Source organism: Dermacentor albipictus, chromosome 9 (assembly GCF_038994185.2).
Source record: "Dermacentor albipictus isolate Rhodes 1998 colony chromosome 9, USDA_Dalb.pri_finalv2, whole genome shotgun sequence".
NCBI classification, from domain to species: domain Eukaryota; kingdom Metazoa; phylum Arthropoda; class Arachnida; order Ixodida; family Ixodidae; genus Dermacentor; species Dermacentor albipictus.
In genome coordinates, this window is record NC_091829.1 from 119,500,694 (window position 1) to 119,522,514 (window position 21,821).

The 21,821-nt window shown below is 46.1% G+C and overlaps 1 protein-coding gene across 1 annotated transcript in view; it reads left to right on the forward strand.

The window, feature by feature from the left end:
- Positions 1–21,821, forward strand: part of LOC135911234 (kelch-like protein 12) — a 138,275-nt gene that overhangs the window by 66,031 nt on the left and 50,423 nt on the right. The window contains exon 8 of the mRNA XM_065443425.1: positions 4,748–4,975. Within this exon, the coding sequence (XP_065299497.1) occupies positions 4,748–4,975 (228 nt within the window). The remainder of the gene's footprint in view (positions 1–4,747; positions 4,976–21,821) is intronic.

The window sequence follows — 21,821 nt, forward strand, 5'->3', positions numbered from 1 at the left end:
GGCGTCATGAGTGCGACTAGGTGACAGTCTTTCACATCGAAAGGGAAGCTAAAGATTATAGCCACTACCAAAGAAATCGGATGGTTCCGAGGACGACTATGTCGTTTAGAGTGGCGATGAAGCCTCGGATGGCAGCAGTGAGAGCGGCGACGATTGAAAATCGGATAACCAGTGACGTGGTGGTGGTCATTTGAATAAATGTTCTGAAAACGAAATGATCACTGTGTGTGCAGTTGTATTTTTCTAGCGCTTTTTTTTCTGGTATACGTGCGAGTTATATGCGAGTTTTTTTTTCTTTGAGTTCGAAGTTAGGGGTGCGGGCTATATGCAGGGGCGGGTTATACGCGAGTAAATGCGGTATATGTGCAGATACACCAGGCTAGGCGGTGAACTCTAAATCTGTAGACTCCGGCGTACTTCGCATGTTCAACAAGTCCTTCATTACCAGTGAGCGCTGTACCTTGGTCGATATTCTATCAAGACACCTACTTGTATTCGACTTTTCGCAGACTGTGAAATATTATACTGCCTACTCTCGACCCTCAGGTGGCCCTTCTCGTCACTATCCCTTCGCCCCAACGACGACAGTCTCGCTCTCCCCAGCCCGTCACTCCTTTTCGCCGACTCCCTTCGGACGCCACTCCCAGCCGGAAAACTAGACAATGCAGCGCCTCGAGGTGACGCTGCATTGCTCCCTACGCCGCCAAATCCTCTACTGACGTTGCCCACTCATCTGAACCTTCTTGACATGCAAGTCGGCGGCGTTTCTGTATCTGCTCTTTTAGACACTGGGGCGCATTTGTCAGTAATGAGCGCTGACCTTCGTAACCTCCTGAGGAAAATAATCGACGCCTGTTGTCCGTCTCACCGATGGCGGAACAGCGCCCCGTAATTGGTATGTGTGCCGCCCGCGTCTCCTTCGCCGATCGCTTCACAATCATGCTATTCACAGTCATCGCCGACAGTCCCCACGACATCATCCTCAGCTTAGACTTCCTCTCCCCACATTCTGCTCTTATCGATTGTTCCGCCAGTACTCTCCGTTTTGACCTGCCTGTTCTGGATCCCGCTGAATCACACCCCAGTCACCTCAGTTCCGTCGACTTCATTCGCTTGCCATCTTGCGCAATGACTTACGTTGACTCAATGTCATCCCCACCAGTGCCCGACGATCACTACATCGCGGCTCGTATTCAAGACGTCCTACTTACACACGGGATCACAGTACCTCATAGCATTTTTTTCTATTACGGCGAATTGCGTCTGCCTGCCAGCGGTCAATTTTGGCTTGACGACACAAGTGCTGCCATGCGGGATGTCTCTGGCCCAACTTCGCTCATTCGAGGATCACTCAATAGCATCTATTGCAGTAGACGACAATTCAGCCGATCCTCCTCTACAATCGCAGTCGGCAACTTGTACCATCGCCGACTTACAGAAAATGATTGCGCCCGCCTTGCCGTCCGAGCACGCTCGTGAGCTCTATTGCGTTCTGTTTCCCTACCACGATATTTTTTTTTACTTTAACGATCGTCCTTTCGCCCAAACTACAGCTGTTAAACATCGCATTAATACCGGCGATGCCCCTCCTATTCATCCCCACCCGTATCAACTGTTACCGGCTGAGCGTCAAGTTATTCACGCAGAAGTTCGCAAAATGATTGCCAAAAACATTATTGAACCGTCATGTAGACCATGGTGTCAGAGTTGTCGGACGATCCCACCGCTGTCAACCAGATTTAGGAGTCGTCGGACGATCTCGCCGCTGCCACCATTTGAAGGAGTTGAAGGTCGCAGAGAGGAACTCGGTGAACAGGATTTATTTACATTATTTACATCTTAGACACGACATATATCGACAGTCTAACGTGACTCCCATATGGAGCCCGCAAGACTAACATAGAGCAAACAGCTTACGAGCACACAGCTCACGAGTACATTTTGAGCATGACAACCAGCAGTCTCTAGCAGCCGACAATCGCTGCTTATAAGCACTCTCCTCGACGTCATAGTTCGACGTCATTGTAGATGACCCGCCCTTTTGGAGGAGGATGAGGGCTGTCGACTTGGAGGAGGATGAGGGCTTACATACACGTGCCGCACACACACACAGGTGTAATGGTCCGGAGCCGACGTCAGAGGGGCTTCGTAGAACTCGGTGCCGTCCCGGATGGCGCGCCGGGTAGCACATGTCTCGAAAAGCTCATGGGGAGGTTCCGCCAATTACCTCCCCTCGAGAACTCCCCTGAGCTGACCCCGCGCCACGTGGCTGCTGGTTATCCGCAGTTCTCTGAAATGCGCCCCATCCCGGTTGGATTGGAACACGTGCAGCGGACTGAAATAGCTACAGGCCGATCCTAACAATGGGCGTCACCTGTTGTACTGATAAAAAAGGATGGCTCATGCCACTTTTGCGTGGATTATCGGCACCTTAACAGGGCTACCAAAAAGGACGTGTATCCACTACCTCGGATTGATGACGCCCTTGACTGCCTCCACGGTGCTCGCTACTTGGCTCCTCTCACCCTCGGAGCTCAACTGTTCCATCACTGGGCATCTGAGTGTCTGGCCCTAGTTTGGGCGGTTGCGAAGTTCCGCCCATACTAATATGGCCGGCCCTTTTCCGCTGTCACAGACCATCACGCGCTTTGCTCGTTTTGCTAACTGAAAGATCCTACAGGAAGACTTGGTCGCTGGGCCTTACGCATCCAAGAATATTCGTATACTGTCACCTACAAATCTGACCGACACACAAGGACGCTGACTACCTGTCTCGCTACCCGGTAGACGAGCCTGACGACGCCGACAGTAGTACCGCCAATGGCATTTTCTCTGTGTCTGCCTTCGCTAACATCGCCGATGAGCAGTACCGAGACCTATCGCTGCGAGCACTCATCGAGCGTCTGCGCTCTACACCTACCGACGCATCCGTTTGCCGATATGTTTTCAAGGGCGGCATTCTGCACCGAAAGAACTTCCTCCCTGACGGATCTGATCTTCTTGTCGTGCCAAAACATCTACGACAGACTGTGCTCTTTGAGATGCATGACGCACACACTGCAGGACATCTTGGGGTAACCCGCACGTACGACCGCGTCCACCGCCGCTTCTATTGGCCTGGTCTCGCTCGCTCTATCCGACGCTATGTTGCTGCCTGTGGTCTCTGCCAGCGTCGGAAAACACCTCAGGTGCTACCTGCCGGTCATCTCCAGCCGATCACTGTCCCTGTGGAACCGTTCTTTCGTGTTGGATTAGACCTTCTCGGTCCCTTTCCCACGTCATCCTCTGGGAATAAATGGGTAACCGTCGCAACTGATTACGCCACCCGATACGCTATCACGCGAGCTCTCCCTACCAGTTGCGCCACTGACGTCGCGGACTTTCTTTTGCATGACATTATCTTATTTCATGGCGCCCCGCGACGGCTACTTATTGACCATGGTCGTAACTTTCTCTCGAAAGTTATCGCCGACATTGTGCGTTCCTGCTCCACTCAACACAAGCTGACTACCTCATACCATACTCAACCCAATGGCCTGACACAGCGGTTAAACCGTACTCTTACTGATATGCTGTCCAAGTACGTTTCCAAGGACCACCACGACTGGGACATTGCCCTTCCTTACGTTACATTTGCGTATAATTCTTCCCGGCACGGCACCCCCAGATTTTCTCCATTTTATCTACTCGACGGTCACGAACCGACCTTGCCCCTTGACACGGCACTTCCGCGCTGCGATCTCAAGAAGCGAGCATGCGCGCGACGCCATCGCCGTCCCCGACGATACACGCCAGCTTGCCCGTGCTCGACTGACGGACTCGCAAACCACTCAGCAGCGTCAGTACAACGACCGCCACTGAAACGTATTACATTGTAAATATACTTGTATATAGCTTTTCATCTGCGTCTTCTTACGTAACAATATAATTTTAAACGTATACGAGAACTTAGTTTGTCATGCAACCAGAGATAATAATCTTTACTTATCACATACTGACATTGGCCTAAATGTAATGCTACATTATCCTAGACCAGCAAAAATGTCTTAGACGGAGTTTGCGTGCACGAGTGCCACTGAAAAAAAAATCAGCCTCCGCTGCGCTATTGTAAAGTACCGCAGGATAACCATGCATTGAAAATAGCTAGTAGTGGCAGAAAGACATATTGATAGCTGAGAGACAGTAGTGATTGATAGAAAGGAAGATTATGATAAGAAATAAAAAAGGAGTGTAAAGTGCTGTCCATTAAGCACTAAAACCAAATCACACGATCTCCTCATCCTTTGATATCACACCAGCGCGCCTTTGCTACGGCCGTTACAATGGGCGTTTTACCCAGCGAGTGAGGTTGAAGGCGAGCAAATATTTTCCCTTAATGAACCTTCGTGGGCCTTGCGCGCTTCAGAACTGATACTCAGTGCCCCTATATAACGAGCTGCAGATTAATTCAGTGTCACTCGGCGATCTGTGAGGCCTTTGTTAGCTTGAGATGGTAGAGTGACCACTCCAGAAAGACATTAGTCCGGGGCTCAATCCCCAGACCAGGACGTGTTATTCTTCAACTTGGAGGCGTTCACAGAAAATCTTGTACTCTGGCGGATGCTAATTTTTCTTTGCATAGCATAGCGAAATATGCGGGCACTATCGCATGTGAGTTTTCACCGTTAGTATAGCGATGCATATAGTAATAGCGCATTCAAAAAGTCTAATTATGTTTCGTTCACACCCGAACGTGGCTCTTTCTCAGCCCGAGAAAGGCATGGGCGACGCGTGCACCATGGGCATTAGCAGCCGTGCCTCGTCGCTGTCCCCGCCGCCAGCCGCCGCTGTGGGGCGCCACCGTGGACCACGGCGACGCCGGGTGGACAAAGCCCGGACCGCGGCCAAGCAGGCAAGCTCGCCCAGTTCGTCCCACGAGGACGGCTCGCCAGTGTCTCCTCCTGGCGGAAATGGCGCCCCTCCTCCTGCTCTCGAGGTGAGTGCTTGGCGCGATGCGTAGGGGGAAATTTTTCCGAGTTAACTGTCCCATTCGTTTTACGCGCAAGCCTTCCTGGCCTGTTAGCGCAATCGGCGAATGCTTGTTCGAAGCCGCGAAGGAAGTGGAAGAGGAAGGCGCCTGGAGGTGAAGCAAATCGCGCGCCAGCGAAAGTGCAAAGTAACGTGTGCAGCGCGCGGTCAACGAAAGTCACCTAGAGGAAAACCTAGGTGACGTTTAGCGAAGGGTGAAATAGAAATGAGGCAAAGCGTCGTGGAGGAGGAAGGTGGGCGAAGGCGCGCTGGGTTCGCCTAGTCTGGCAGTTGCTACAGGTTTTGTTTGCGATACAGACGTACTGGGGTCGTCTCGTGTTAACGTCATGCTCGCGCGCTGTACTATGGCCATGGAAAGAAAAGCGAACAGCGGAGCGCGTGGCCGAAGCATGACTGAAGGTATAGTGCGCGCCATCCAGTCATCACCATTGACAGGCGGGCACATCCGGTTTGATCCGGTGTACGACAGTGTACATCCGGTGTACGATGGTGCGCCCCCTATTCTGCGATACCTTTGTTTCTGTTTTGCTTCTCTTTTATTTGAAAACGAGGAAAGGTGACGATACAGTAATGACGACAGCGCGAACAGTACCGTCGTGATGAAAAGAAACGCGAACCACGGAAAGCGTGGCGCTTGGCACAGTCAGCGCTAGTGCGAGGATGCGTGTGCAACTTTAATATGCTTTGGCTGTCACTAGGCGAATCTCTGCTTTCAGTCAGCGCCACCGTAGCGCTAGAATCTTGTTCCGGCTGGCGCAATTGCGCCACGTGTGCTTTCCGAGTGCCAGACATGACTGGCTGATGATAAGCTTTCCTTGCCAATATGCCCGGCAAGTAAAATGCGGCACGTTTTCATGCTGTCGCGATGCTTGTGTGCATAAGGGAACTCAAGGGTGAATTCCAGACTATAGGAAATTTATTGGTCTAAGAAAGATATAAAGAACAACTGAAACAAAAGCTCAAGCTGGCAAAAAGTCTGAGGTAATCACGAAGCAGATTTGCTCGACAAAAACATACTTCGCATTAATTATTTGGTGAAGTCTCCTTCGGCCAGGATGGCGGATTCCAGGCGCCTTGGCATAGAGGCAAGCAGGTCTGTGGCTAGCTCAGTGCCGCGAAGCCTGTCCCCCTCGGCGTGAACAGCAGCCCAAAGGGAGTCCTTGTTCATTTTATGGAGCTGCAGAATGACAAGCGTAATTTATAATTCACCAAACGTTCTCAATTGCGTTTATGTAGGCTCCTTTTGCTGGCCACGAAAGTTTACAGATAGCAAAGTGCTCTAGTAAATCCTCCACGGAACTTCAAGTATGGATTGGAGAAAGGTCATGCTGATAATAAAACAGCTCATCCTTGAATTGCTTATCCAAAGCAAAGGGGAGGACAACCTGCTCGATTACATTACAGCATCATGGTGCAGTGAAGCGTTCGTGTAGCCGTATAAGGGGACCAAAGTCTTCGACTCTAATGGCACCCCACACATTCCCGGAGCAGCGCCCGCTGAGGCTTGTTCACTTGAAGCAGGCGGGATCAAAACTGCGTAAAGTAAAAAAAAGAAACTTATGTTTGCGTTTACTTGCGTCGAAGTGGTATAATACGTTTAACCCAATCGCTGCTGTATTCAAACATCTTTCTTGTATATTGTAGCGAAGTAAGCACCTGGTACTAGAACAGGGACTGCACCATGACTGTAACGTAGCTTTTATTCATTCGCTCAGAATGCACTTCAAGCCGTTAATTCATGACATGCAGCAACCAAAAAGTAGCCAATCTTATTGCAGAACACATGTCTGACTTTAAAACGCTGAAATATACATTATGTCCTTTAAACGATCGGTAGTCGCACCCTCATGTGACATTCGTCGTAGAGCTATCTTCGTTAAACTTTTCTACTACTCTGACCACACTAGCACTAAGTGAACGAATTCGGGACCACATATTTACAAGCATCGCAATTCAAGAACACTAGGGTGCAAAGGCTTACCGATGATTGCTTGATGCCGAACTTTCAGTCTCTCGTGACCTCTTTGTGCCAAATGCGCTCTCATCTGTGAACATCACCTGGCGCCAATCCTCCACAGACCAGTCTTCGCGCGATTGTGCGAATTGTAGACGGGTGGCTTTGTGGCGATTCGAAAGCAAAGGCTTTCTTGCGGTGGTCCTACTGTGAAGGCCCGCTTCGTGGAGGCACTGTCGAACCGCTTGAACGTCAATGTTTAGCCCGAGCTCGTTTTTGATCTGGGGGGCTGTTAAAAAAGGATTACGTACGGTGGCTGCAATAATTAGTAGGTCTTGTTCCGCAATCGTGGAACGTGGCTGCGAACACTGAGGAAGGTCCGAGAGTATACCTTCAGTTTTGTAGGCTTTCAAAACTCTGTTGACTGTCGAAAATGCTGTTCCGGTAATCTCCGCAATTCTTCTCTGGGGAATTCCTTGGCGGTACAAAGCGATCATTCCGATCCTGTCGGCGTCCGACGCACGCGGCATGTTTTCCTTTTCAAACTGAAGGGACTCAAGCCGACAGCTTTGCTGCTACGCCATAGGAGACTAGATCGCGATGTGCAGCTCCACTTTCAGTCATCGTTTTTATTCTCGAAGCTTCGGCGGCTCCTGCGTACGGCGCGACCGCGCGAGCCCTGTCTTGAATACAATCTACAATGCGGACAGCGTAGCCGTCTAGGCGCACCGAGGGCCGATAGCGTCACATGCGCTATAGCGCCCATGCGCGTGCACGTCACCCGCGTTCACGAAGTTAAACGTCATTGTAACCTTTTCATTTCTAATGAAGAAAGAAATGTTGGTGCGGACAGCTCACATTTATTGAAGCGAATAGCTTCCTTTCGCTTTTACCCCCGTTTTCATTGTCGGCGCTCAGGCTTTCTCCACTCATAGAACAAGAAGCGGATAGCGCCGTACACCAAAGGTTATGGTTGAGTGTAGACGAGAGCAGTGTTTGTCCTTGAAACAGGTACAGCTTTCATTTAATGGCATATATAAACTGTTACAACACATTCCAGAAGATAAAGCGACAGGACCGAGTGGTATCTCGCCAAGAGTTTCAAAACATTGTTCTAAGGCAGTAGAACCTTACCGTTATGTTATATATAAAGAGTCACGATGTGGGCAGCCTTCCCGGTGACTGAAAGGTTGGTACCGTTTTACATGTTTTTAATGTGGCTCTAAATCAAAAGTGCCCATTTGCAAGCCTATTTCCATCACACCGATTAGCTGCAAACTACTTGAGCATGTTCTATATTCCGCCCTAATGAATCGCCTGACTTTAGTTGGATTTTTTATTCTGGACAAAACGTATTTCGAAAATGATTTTCATGCTCAACCCAATGAATTGAATTTATAACGATATATCATTGGCTTTAGACAACAGAGAACACATTGATTCTTTATTCTTGGATTTCCTAAAAGCGTTAGATACGGTTTTACATTCAATTCTAATACAAAAGTTGTACAATTTACACATTGACAAAGCCGTTTGCATATGGATTACGCATTATTTAACATCAATGAAACAAAAGGTGATTTTAGGTGGATCATGTTCATGTTTATTTTCTGTCACTTCAGGAGTACCCCAGGGTTCTGTATTAGGCCCACTTCTCTTCCTTGTGTTTATAAGTCATACTTCAGATGTAATGAAGAGTAGCATGACAATATTTGCTAACGATTGTATCTTGTATACTAATTTGACTGACCAAGCGGATTTCACACAGCTTTAGTAAAATATTAATCAAGTAGAGGTATGGTGTAAAACAGCAACTGTGTTCACGTCAGCTTTACCAAAAGGGTTAATAGGTTCACGAATCGGTACGTTTAATACAATCAATTAATTAGGAAAGCGGACAAATTCAAGTATTTGGGCGTTACGTTTTCCGAAGAAGGGGCACAGTCTGAATAAATGAACAGTGTTCTTAGCAGGGCAAGAAAAGCCCCTGGCTTTCTACAATGAACCCGTAAACTTAAACAGAAATTAAACAGACCCCATACCATGCCTATGTCAGACCTATAGGAGCATATGCCTGTCCTGTGAGGGACCCGTTTAAAAAGCTACATAGTGATGCACTTGAGCGTATTAAGTCTATTGCAGCGAGATTTGTTCTGGAGAAGTATGATCGATCTGAATGTTCTCCAGACATGAAGAGACCTTAACCGGTAATCCTTAAAAGAGCGAACGTCTAATCTTAGGCTTAAACTATTTCATTCAAATAATAACAAGCAAACTGGAATAAATGCGTCAGATTATCTGCAACTAGCGCATTGTCAGCCCACCGATGTGAATCACAAATTTAAAGTTAGACCATGCACCTCCAGGACCAATCTTCTTAAAAAAGCGTTTTTCTCAGAAAGGATTTCCGAATGGAATTTGTTGCCACCATATTTGCTTGCCCGCCAGAGTGCGGGTTCATTTTACGAATTATTGTGCCCCCTGCCATAATGCCAACAAAGGCGCTGCGGGTAATGTCTGAAATTTAAAAAATGGGGAGGGGGAGCAAAAGGCTGTCACGTTGGTGGAGCCAAGGACAGAAAGAAGGTCAGTGGGGAGACGAAAAAGTGTTGGTGTTTCATGACCGCTATTTGTTCGGGAGGGCGCTTACGCTACGTCAGAGGTTGGTAAACATTGTGTAAACCTGCAGCGAAGGCTGTCACAGAAAAGGGACAGAAGATGGCGAAGCAACCCGAGGCTCGGGGTCAATGGGGGGCGCAACATTTACGCCATTCTAATGCAATAATTTTTCAAAAGCGCATCGGAGCAACCGACGGACATGCAAGACCACGTGCGCCAGTTTCACGGTGCGCATGAGAGTGGCGCACAAGTACCTTGCAGTGCGTTATATATTCCTCGATGTGCGAGTACCAACGGGCTCTACAAGTTCACGCTCTTCATTATTCAGAAGAGGCCTGCACTTCCGCTCCTGTATTATTACGGGAAAGTCAGTGTAAAATAAGCTGCGCATACAAACTGCACATGCCACCCACAGAAATGATGGCATGAATTGTTATTATGTTAAAAGAAACTATCACTATTCCAAATGAGCGCTCCTAAATTAATACTACATAAGCTTAATAACCTATATTGACTGTGAATAAGTGGGAAAAAATGCTTAAGGCAGATTTTCTAGCGTCACCTTGAGGAGGTGAAAAACTGAGGGCCCTAAACGGTAAAACCACCTAAAAAAATTTTTTTAGAAAGCAATGATATTCGAATGATGAAATAAATTCCACATTGATCGCGGGTGTTCCACAACAAGCGGCATGTAAGTGTAGTATACTGTTTCCATAAGTTATACTCCCGGCATTTATCCATTTATTTCCCGTAGTGCCAATGTGGGTTCCAGATTTTAGGCTTTGGTGGGCGAAACTAACGAGTAAAACATAATGAAACTAGTTGTAAAAATAATCACAGTTTCGCGTAAAGGGCGAAGCAATGAATGCGATAGCAACATGTTAGAATATTACATGAAGGCGCCTCTCTACGTTTCTTGTCAGCATAGCTCTTCATTTTCTGCTTCCGTTCTCTGTTAATTGCTTCAAGTTCCTCAGCGTGAGGTTTTTCCTGGATCTGTGGCAACTTCGTGCGAATCTTCCTTCCGAAGAGGAGTTCAGCTGGCGTGTAGCGGCTTGTGGAGTCTGGCATTGATCTATGGTTGAGAAGGTGCTCATTGAGCTCTTCTGGTTGAGGCCACTGAGCCCAATTGCTTCTGGCCATCTTCACAGTTTTGACATTTCTGATAAACCTTTCCACCTCGCCGTTTGCTTGTGACCACAGGGGTGTTGTCCGGTGATGTCAAATGCCATTGAGCTACACGAATGCAGGGAATCCATCAGGAGGATCATGGTCAGTCTTCAGCACATAAAGCAATCCATGCACGGAGAGCATGTCACTAAGCTTTTCTGTGACGCTCTTCGGGTTCAATAAAGGCAGTGCGGCAATCACATGGAAACGAGAATATACATCCACGACCGCTAACATATATTTGTTGCCAGGCAAAGGGCCAGCGAAGTCTGCCGCCACTGACAGTCAAGGGCCATCTGGGAGTTGCGTCATACGGTGAAACTTTTTTCTCTGCAACATTTGTTAGACACAGTTCACAGTCCTCGACTTCTGATTTTACTTTTCTGTCAATTCCTGTGAACTGTATCTTCTGTCTGATCAGTTCTTTCGTTTCGACTATTTCCTGGTGTCCCCTAAGAGCCAACTTCATGGCTTGTAACTGCACTTCCTCAGGAATCCCCAGTTTTGGTCCCCTCAAGACATCATTGTTTGCAGCTCTTAACTATTCTCTGATCTGGCTGAAGTGCTTGAACTTGTCATATTTCAACATTTTCTCGGATGACGTCCGATCAACCATCTTTAAGGTGTTGATCAGCAGCTGCGCTCGCAAGTCCCCTTTGTGCGCCTTTTCTACTATTGCATTGTCAAAGCTTTAGGCGCAGCAAACTTCAGGACGAAAGAAACACATTCTTCCGTTGTAGTTGACTCTGTGGGCATATCTACATTCTCTCTTCTTGTTGAGTGACTAGAAAGGTAGTCAGCAGGGTTTTCTTTTCTAGCAGGATTCTTTTTGTTGAAGTGGTGTTGGAGCCTAAGACTGAGGCGTTCAAGTCTCGCTGACAGCTTTGCACTTGGGCTCTTGGTCATCGACACCAGTGGTAGATGATCCATCTTTCCTGTGAACTTCCCTCCAGTAAGGTACATGTCCCTCTTCTCAGTCGGCGTTAATGTTCGGCTGTAACAGGCTAAGATGTTCGGCGCCCTTTCCTTTGGAGTTCCTTGGACCAACATTCCTGCTAATCCCTAAGGTCCTGCATCTGTGATGACGTACGTTCTCTTGTTTGCATAAGAATACACTAGAGTGCGATGTCTTGACAGATTCTGTTTTACTTCATCCAGGGCATTCTGGTGCTCCTCTGCCCTGCAGAACTCAGCATCAGCGTGCGTAAAGCTTCTTAGTGGTTCCACTCCGCTATTTGGGCTACGTAAGGTACGAAACGGCGGTAATAATTTGCCATTCTGTGCAGGCTTCTGCCTTCAGTTGAATTTCTTTGTGGCGTCATCTTTACCACTGCTTCTACTTTCTCAGGGTCAACACTGAGACTCCGCTGGCAGATAACACGTGATCGTAAAGTTTCAGGATCCTTGATCCCTTCACACACTTTTTCTCAGTCTAGCATCTTCTAAGTGCCTGAGCACCAGCCACAGTCTCCGATCATGCTCTTCACTTGTGCGGCCTGAGACAAGCATGACATCACTGATGTTTATGATGCTATCTTTGTTAGGCAGCACTTGTCTTATGACATCCTGAAATATCTCCACAGCAGCATTCACTCCAAACCATCAGCAGCCTCTTGTATCTTCGTAGTCAAATGTGGGTGGCAAAAGTCGTTATCAAAGATCATATATTGCGTTTACTGTGACATGCGCCCAGGGCCTGTTGGTTAAACGATCGAGCTCTTGGGCTATGTCTGCTCTGTTTGAATATTGCTGTCGGACAATTTCATTCGTGTTTATTAATTAAAAACAAAGTCTTTCTCGGTGACTTTACCACGTCTTTTCGGTATTGGGTAACTTTCAAACATTTTTCGTGGGCCTAACCCGAAGGCTGTGCAGCAGGTTTGAGCCTTGCTATTGCTTGACATTTTTAATATTTAATAGCCTGGGAAGATTTTAAGAGAAAAGGCAGGCACTGTCAGTGTTAGGTCTGTTTTGGCTGCCAAAATTTGTTTGTGGCTGCCATTCCCACAATTCTGGGAAACAATTTTGTCAAGGATGTAAAACCTGGTATGAGTAACTTTAGTGATAGAAGAGTGTGGCAATATAAACCGCATAGACAGCATGTCATAACAGGCGCAGAACTAGGAGGGGTGATGAAATTGCGGGCGCAAGCTGGAATCAGCTATAGCGACTACCCGTGGTAATTGTAGATTGCCGGCAGAGGCCGCCATCCTAAAGCGGACACAAAAATAGGCTGATGATGACATCATAGTCATGTAGCTTACAGTATACATATACCTCTATGTCTTCGGAGTCTCATATCGACGATGATGACAAAAATTTGCTTGAATGGTCCATATGATTGCTACCATAATAAGGAAAACGGACTGCTTACTCTTTAGGGTAGAAACGGCAGGAATACTAAATGGTCACGCGACAAACATTTTCTTACACTGAGCACTATCGTTATTTGCGTCGACCACTTTGTCGAATGTACGTAGCTTTGTGAGTCTCTAATTTTTTGTTGCAGTATTTAAATAGCGCCATACTGTTGGGGTCTCGCATAGTTCCTAGTCTTTGTGTACCCGACTTTTACATCGGAAGAGTTTGTTGAGTGTGGCCTTGAATGAGCATTCCAGACAAAACTTACCGTCTTTATTTATATTTCTCTGTGTTTTCGACATTAGCTTGAGGAATTTGCACCGGCAGAACTAACGCAAGTTGCCGCATTCACCGAACAAGGCGTCTTGCATGTCAAACGCTTGACTTCATGCTTTTTACATATGCTAAGAAAAAAAGTGCTCGACTCTCTGAACAGAACTTTTCGGAGACTAAAGGGACACTTTTCTCCCTGCAGCGCAGTTTTAGGAAAGGGTGTTACGGTTCTGCTTTCTGATGCAAGTGACCGGGATAAAGAAGGACAGTTGATCCCAACTGCTTATATTGCAGCAAAGCGTTCGAACTTTTTTTCACATCTTAAGGTTATTCACAAACTTCAATATTACATATTTTCTCAGTGACAACATGCGGGGGCATGTTTGCGCCATATGAGGGAAAGGGTGCTTTGCTGCGGACACCACGCACCATCAGGTACTATTCTAGCCACTGTACGTTGGCTATCGAGCAGGAAAAAACGATGTCACAAGCCGACAGGGTGCGCATGTTTTGCGGAGTCTACGCAGGCTATTTTACAATTTGTTTCAGCAAACAAAGTTATGGAACTCGAGGTGCTAATACATGCCTAGACATCATTCGCCACCTAGCGTTAAAAGCCTGACGAAAAGGAAAATTATACAGTTAATGTAGGTGATGTTCCACAGAACATATTGCCACAGTGCCAGGAGAGAGACAAAGACGATGATCGCCAACAAGACGCAAGAGACGACATAGTATACGGCTAACCTAACGTTCTGTCATACGCTTTGTAACGGCCATATCTTCTGCAAAGTAAACACGGTCCCATTTAACCTTATATCTCTGTCCGTTTCATTTCATTGAACTAAAGGAATAGGTGTTTTGTGTTTCATTATTGATGACCGTGAAAAATCCCGCTGTGTGTTCATAAAACGCGCCAACCCTCTCATCGCACTGGCTTACACACGCGAAGTACTTAAAGATCATATATTGCGTTTACTGTGACATGCGCCCAGGGCCTGTTGGTTAAACGATCGAGCTCTTGGGCTATGTCTGCTCTGTTTGAATATTGCTGTCGGACAATTTCATTCGTGTTTATTAATTAAAAACAAAGTCTTTCTCGGTGACTTTACCACGTCTTTTCGGTATTGGGTAACTTTCAAACATTTTTCGTGGGCCTAACCCGAAGGCTGTGCAGCAGGTTTGAGCCTTGCTATTGCTTTACAATTTTAATATTTAATAGCCTGGGAAGATTTTAAGAGAAAAGGCAGGCACTGTCAGTGTTAGGTCTGTTTTGGCTGCCAAAATCTGTTTATGGCTGCCATTCCCACAATTCTGGGAAACAATTTTGTCAAGGATGTAAAACCTGGTATGAGTAACTTTAGTGATAGAAGAGTGTGGCAATATAACCCGCATAGACAGCATGTCATAACAGGCGCAGAACTAGGAGGGGTGATGAAATTGCGGGCGCAAGCTGGAATCAGCTATAGCGACTACCCGTGGTAATTGTAGATTGCCAGCAGAGGCCGCCATCCTAAAGCGGACACAAAAATAGGCTGATGATGACATCATAGTCATGTAGCTTACAGTATGCATATACCTCTATGTGTTCGGAGTCCCATATCGACGACGATGACAAAAATTTGCTTGAATGGTCCTTATGATTGCTACCGTAATAAAGAAAACGGACTGCTTACTCTTTACGTAGAAACGGCAGGAATACTAAATGGTCACGCGACAAACATTTTATTACACTGAGCACTATCGTAATTTGCGTCGACCACTTTGTCGAATGTACGTAGCTTTGTGAGTCTCTAATTTTTTGTTGCAGTATTTAAATAGCGCCATACTTTTGGGGTCTCGCATAGTTCCTAGCCTTTCTATACCCGAATTTTACATCGGAAGAGTTTGTTGAGTGTGGCCTTGAATGAGCATTCCAGACAAAACTTACCGTCTTTATTTATATTTCTCTGTTTTCGACATTAGCTTGAGGAATTTGCACCCGCAGAACTAACGCAAGTTGTCGTATTCACCGAACAAGGCGTCTTGCATGTCAAACGCTTGACTTCATGCTTTTTACATATGCTAAGAAAAAAAGTGCTCGACTCTCTGAACAGAACTTTTCGGAGACTAAAGGGACACTTCTCTCCGTGCAGCGCAGTTTCAGGAAAGGGTGTTACGGTTCTGCTTTCTGATGCAAGTGACCGGGATAAAGAAGGACAGTTGATCCCAACTGATTATATTGCAGCAAAGCGTTCGAACTTTTTTTCACATGCTAAGGTTATTCACAAACTTCAATAATACATATTTTCTCATTCATATTAATTACTTTTGACGATAATAACTGCATGAAGTTTGTCGTTATTGACCATTTTCCTTCTAACCCATTACCCTGAACTGAAGAATAGGTTTCGACATCCTATTATTTTATTTAACATTAGCGCATTGTTCACGTAGTTAAATAACCACTTCAAGTCAAGCCGATCACCGCGGATTGCACTGTTTTCACTGAAGTCACTTGTACAAGTCTTGCAAATCTGAAACAAAAGTCGCAAATCACGAAGCAGTGGCGAATGCTTAAGAAGAAGAATCAAGAATCAAGAATCAAGAAGTCTTTATTGAGTAACACAAACAAAATGTATACACAGATATTTGGACCGATAGCCAATGAGGCTAGTAAGCGGTCCAATACAAAATAACATATAGGACAGCAATCTCAAACACATTGAAGAAAAACTAACTTTGTAGCCTTGCTTCCATTCCCAAAAAAATGTTTCTTGCATGTCAGTTTGAAATTCCTAGCTTGCTTTACTTCAATTGGCAACGAGTTCCAAATTTTCGCTCCTGTAAATTCTATTCGTCTTTCTCCGTACGCATTATCGCAAATAGGAAGGTTAAAATTGCCATTGCTGGCTTGTCTAGTGTTGCGGACGGGAATACTGAATGCACCAAGAGGTAAGGGGTAATTGGTATTTATAATATTATTAACCATAAGAGCTATTTTGTAATCGCGTAAGGTTGTGAATGACATGATTTGCGTTTGTGTAAGAATAAGAAAAATGACGAGATTGTTTAAAAAGTTTCTTACGACCAGATCATCGGACCATTTTAAGTTAATGAGCTTAAAAAACAAGCAAAACATTCTTTTTAATGAAAAACGCTGTTTTCTGCTTGATCGGTTCAGTGAAGACCATAGAAATAGGCATGTGCGAAACGAATCCCTTACCACATAGTGTGTCATTTTATGATACACCTAGAACTTCTTTTAATGTAATCGAAAAGATAAGCCTTTACGTTTGCCCAAATTTACGTCCTCTGTCCCAGGTAGCACGTAAGAGATACATACCGTTTGTATATTGTTTACCCGAGACGAAAGAAATGGTTTAAAGAAGAGACGAGTAAGACAACTTCGTCTGCTAATGTCCGGCTTAATTACTTTTTTCTGACGATCTAGAACAGCTCTTCAAAACGCATTCGAAAAGCTGGTCTTGAAATTGGGTTGGGGAAGACAAATAATCCCTTTGCCGGGGCTCTTCATATATTATTTCTAAACGCTTTTAAGACAGTATCTAAAAGCTGGTTTAGAAGTAGTGTCGAAAGGTTTGCGATAATCTCAAGCTCGTTTTCGCGGTTTCCAAATGAGTCAAAGCGTCGGTGTCTAGTGCTACTGGCCAGGCACTGTTGCTTACAGAGGCCGACGCACCCTCGACCAAGTCACCTGAAAAGGCACATGTCCACGAAATGAATTCGCAAGGCCGTAATTGGTATGCAGCAACGATGTTTATAAACAAAATGGGAATGACGTCCCGCTAAGAAATGGGCGCATTTGACAATCGGTCAGGCCAGGATTTTTGTGCCAACACTTTATTGCAAAAATAGTTCTTATGCAAGGTTTGTGTAAAATATATGACAAATGCAAGGTAAATCGAAGGAAAAGCACATCAAGAATCACTAAAGCTGCCAGAAACAATTCTTAATGAACTAGAAATTGATCAACAATGGCTAGAACGTTCATAAAGGAAATTCATAAGTACGCATACAATGACGAACAGCAAGAACGCGAAGTGTGCTAAAGTTTCTTATATTGCACAGTAAGAGCACATGCTATCAGATGAACAGACTAGAGTTATTTAGAAATTGATATCACAGCAACTACAAGAAGCAAATGAAAATGTGACGTCTAATCGCATGGTATCTGCCTACAAGCTGTTACCAATAATCTAGGAGCTTGAAAAGAACGCGAAAAGCAATAACGACACATAAGATTAAAAATCAATCCTGTTATAAAAACCAAACAACGGGAACATGTTAAGCTTGAAAATATTGCCTCTACGGTACATCAAATATAGTAATGGTGAAAGAAATAAAAGAACCTTAAAACTAAAAAAACAATCTTGTGAATGATCATAAAGAATATTCAAACAAGGAAATCTGTGTAACAAGTGAGCAGCACTGTAATGCAGAGTACGATGAGACTGAGTAACGCTATACATAACTAATATAATCACAGTACTCTAGTACACTAGAAATGAATGTGCAAGCCTTATTATTACAAAAGTTTACACTCTTCAGCAAAATTACACCCTTTTGCCACACAACAATATTCGTCATCTGTCTTGACCGCATTTCCTTTCTTTAACGTGGCGAGCCCGGTACTTTCCAGTAACGAACGGCATGCGCGTTATGAGCATGACATAGCATTCCCGACAAGAAAGTAGCGGACGCGGCGTTTTGAAGAAAGGGAACGCAAGCAAGGAAGATGACGGTTATCGTTGTGTGGCAGAGATACGCTCCAAAGGGTGTAACTTTGCCTGAGAGTGTATAAACCTGGAAATTTCCCGGCCGCGGCGGCCGCATTTCGATGGTGGCTAAATGCGAAAACACCCGTGTACTTAGATTTAGGTGCACGTAAAGAACCCCAGGTGGTGCAAATTTCCGGAGTTTTTCCCCCACTACGGCGTGCCTCATAATCAAATAGCGTTTTTCGCACGTAAAACCCAATAATTGAATGTTTTGAATCTGGAAATTAACTGTAATGCACAGGAAGCCGCGCTTCATTAACGAAAAGAGCAATGGTCATAATAAATATGAATCCGTTTATATAAACAGCATTGTACAAAAGGCACATGTGTACCACTCGCCAAAACAGGCGCAAGGTAGCAACGAATCGTTTCCAAACAAATGAACACATTAGTACACTTGCACACATTTCCAGACTCCCTAAAGTAAATAAAAGAAATTGTCTCGCCATCCCAGCGCTGCGAAAGTGGATGTCCAGCGAAGGTGTTTAATACTACCACTACAACTGCTGTGGGAGTGTGCAGTGCTTTACTGCTTTAGAGTGCTGGTACTTTTAAAAGCACGCCACCGCCCGTAGCAGTGCTGCAACAACACTGAAATCAGGTGCTAGGGTGGTTATTCCATATACGCAATGCTAGGGACGTCACTTCCCACGTCACAAGCTGCCATCGCCGCGGCAGCTTGCGCAGCAGTAATCGCTATCGGGAAGCGTATGCGGGAGCGCTACATTCTTCGCTGTTACCAGGCGCACCTTATCAATTATGTCGCTCGGATGTTTGTTTTGCGTTTGTTTTTATTGAAAGGTACACTCTTCCATATGTTGCATCAGTGCTTCCAAAGAATGTGTGCACTGTGCGCTTTACGTTGCTGAAGCCTCTGCCTTACGGGGGTACGAGCCATCGCTCCTGGCCCTGCACTACCACCGCGATCGGCCCACATTTTCGGTGACGGGCACGGATACAAAAAATGCCGACAAAGTAGGGGCTAGCAGCTTGGCTTTACAAAGCACTCTGAATGACAAACTTTTCACACATGTAGTCCCGACCCAATGCTTTACCAGTTCACCCTCACTTCCACATCCAAAAATATTTGGCAGAGAGTCCAGCAGAGTTCCACTGATGAACAGCTTGGGAGAACACCACCTTGTACTCTACAGTTCCGCTGGCAATGGCACTGCCGTACATGCTGGTATTTGAAATGTTTTGACTGTAGATATTTGCACCGGTGCGCCATTTCGTTGAAGTGGACTCGACATTTTGCACTCCGCTGGTAGTTGAAGTGTTTTGAATGCAGATGCAGTGGCTTCACCAGGACGACTTGCCCACATACCATCTCTGACACATGTATGCGCTCACTCTTCACTTGGTAGCAATGAACTTAATTGTTCCCAGTCGGTGTGCTTGCCAGATAAGTGGGCAGGCCTCACACTCAATTTTTTTGCATCTTCTAATGACACACATAGCAACACAGTTAAGCTACACTGTGAAAGACATGCTAAATGGATGATTCATGAAAGTGGTATGAGCACAAAATATGCAACTACAACACTATCCAGATGATAAAAATGAACATAACCAGTGCTAACTTAAAAATGTATTGTGTAAACTGTTTCCAGCAAGCTGTAATAAAATGGGCACATACGTAGATTCCGTAATAATTATAGTAAGCATTTTAACTGTGTAATGACAATGTGAATTGCGTTCACTCGCCCTTCCTGTGCTGGCAATCTGATTGCTTGCATTTCTTAAACGATTCGGAGGACGTGCTTAAAATTCTCCCGCCCTTTCACCGGAGGACACTGTTGATGCCAGTGGTTTTTACGTCACCCGTCATCTGCTTACTACCACTCAAGACACCACGCTAAGTTACCAGGCGTTAGTCCGATATTGCTGCATTTATTAGCACACTGTCGCCTTGTAGTCACATATTCAACTAAGACCTCCAGGTAGGGACAAACATGTGCAATTATTCATGCACAAATCCATTCCGCAATACAAGGCTAAAAGTGCTGTACAAATAACCCATATTGCCGCAGACAGCTCTCCACACGCCAGTTACAAGCACTGTCGTGAGGTACCCTTCCAAGCGCCTCATCCCTAAAGCCCCTAGGCATTGCTCATCGCATCGCCATTAGAAGAGCGCCAGCAACGGCTCATGGATGGCGAGACAGCGCGTGTCCCTCGTGCACGCGCACATGGTAGCGCCCGAGTCCCCCCCGTCCAATGAGAAGTCACGGCAACGCTCCTGGTCTTCGGGGCGCGTGAAAGTGTGTTCCCTGTGGAGACGCGGTTCACTGTTGAATAGGCTCCTGTTAACTCTGCTTGCGAATTGCGTGAAAGTGCTTTAGGCTTGAGTTTCCGTGCATAAGTTCGCCCACAACAAACAAGTTTGTTTAGTGCGCTTCATTGGAGAGTGCTACGTTTCTGGTGGAGGTGCGGGGTAGGATTTTGAGTCCCCAGTTCGTAAGTGAGTGGAGCACCAACCCTAAGCGACTGGAATCCTGAGAACTCACTCCAGTACACCAGTGCACAAGCCGCTGCCTCCGAGGAGACCCGCCCGAGTTCGTACTGCCTGTTGCTGCAGCAGTGCAGGCAACAGTTACCAGCGACGGCGCAACCATGACCTGCCCGGTGGCATCGTCTCAGCTCATCGTGTACCCAACACGCGAGTCCGAGTCCTTCCACGGCGATACGGTCGAAGATGTGGAAGACTGGTGAGAACACTGCGAGCGAGTCGCCGATTTCAACGGCTGGGACAAGGCAAGGAAACTTCGCAACGTGTGCTTCGCGTTAGAAGAGTCAGCGAGGACAGGCTACGTGAATCATGAAGCGGCGCTATCTTCATGGGAAGAATTTCTGAGACAGTTGCTTGCCACGTATGCCAGCACCGATCGGCGAGAGAAAGCAGAGCACGCTCTCCAAGCCAGAAACCAGCGCACTAACGAGAGTGCTCGTAACTGGCATGCGGAGAGCTCTCTGCGGCATTACATGGCATGAACAATGGCATGGCAAAGCGCATGAACTCTAAGCAGCAAGTGCTATGTATTTTTACCGATCAACTTAATGAACCGACATCCCTAAATGCCTAAGAGGTTCCTCGGTTTGACGCATGCTTGGAAAATTAGTTGCACGGGGACCAAGGACAGCGGATGCCCTGTTTCAAGAAGTGCATGAACAGCGCACAAATCGAAAAAACCGCGCGAGCGCTTCCGAAATTTCGTGCGTACACATGACACACGCACGAACTCGGCGTCTGCCGAATTCGAGGCCGCGCAGCGCGGAGACTGGCACCAGTCACAAACAGCAAAAAAAAAAGTGACTGCCTGGAGTAGCAGGATATTTTAGGCCAAGGTGATTCACGACTCACGACCGTAGTATCCCCTAGTGAGTTATATACATAGTATATACGGTATCCGATCACGAACTAGAAACTATAGCAAGGACAAAGCCTTAGAAGCAGCGAAAGATATTGCAAGCATTCCGAGGCGCCGAAGAAAATCGAATTCGGCAGTCTCATATTGGACACAAAGTTCCCCTTAACACCATGAAATACCAGCCACGTGGGATAAAAGGGGCCAAAATACAATCGAAGCTGAATCTCAAGCGATAATAACACGGTGTGGTTCACACAATATTCT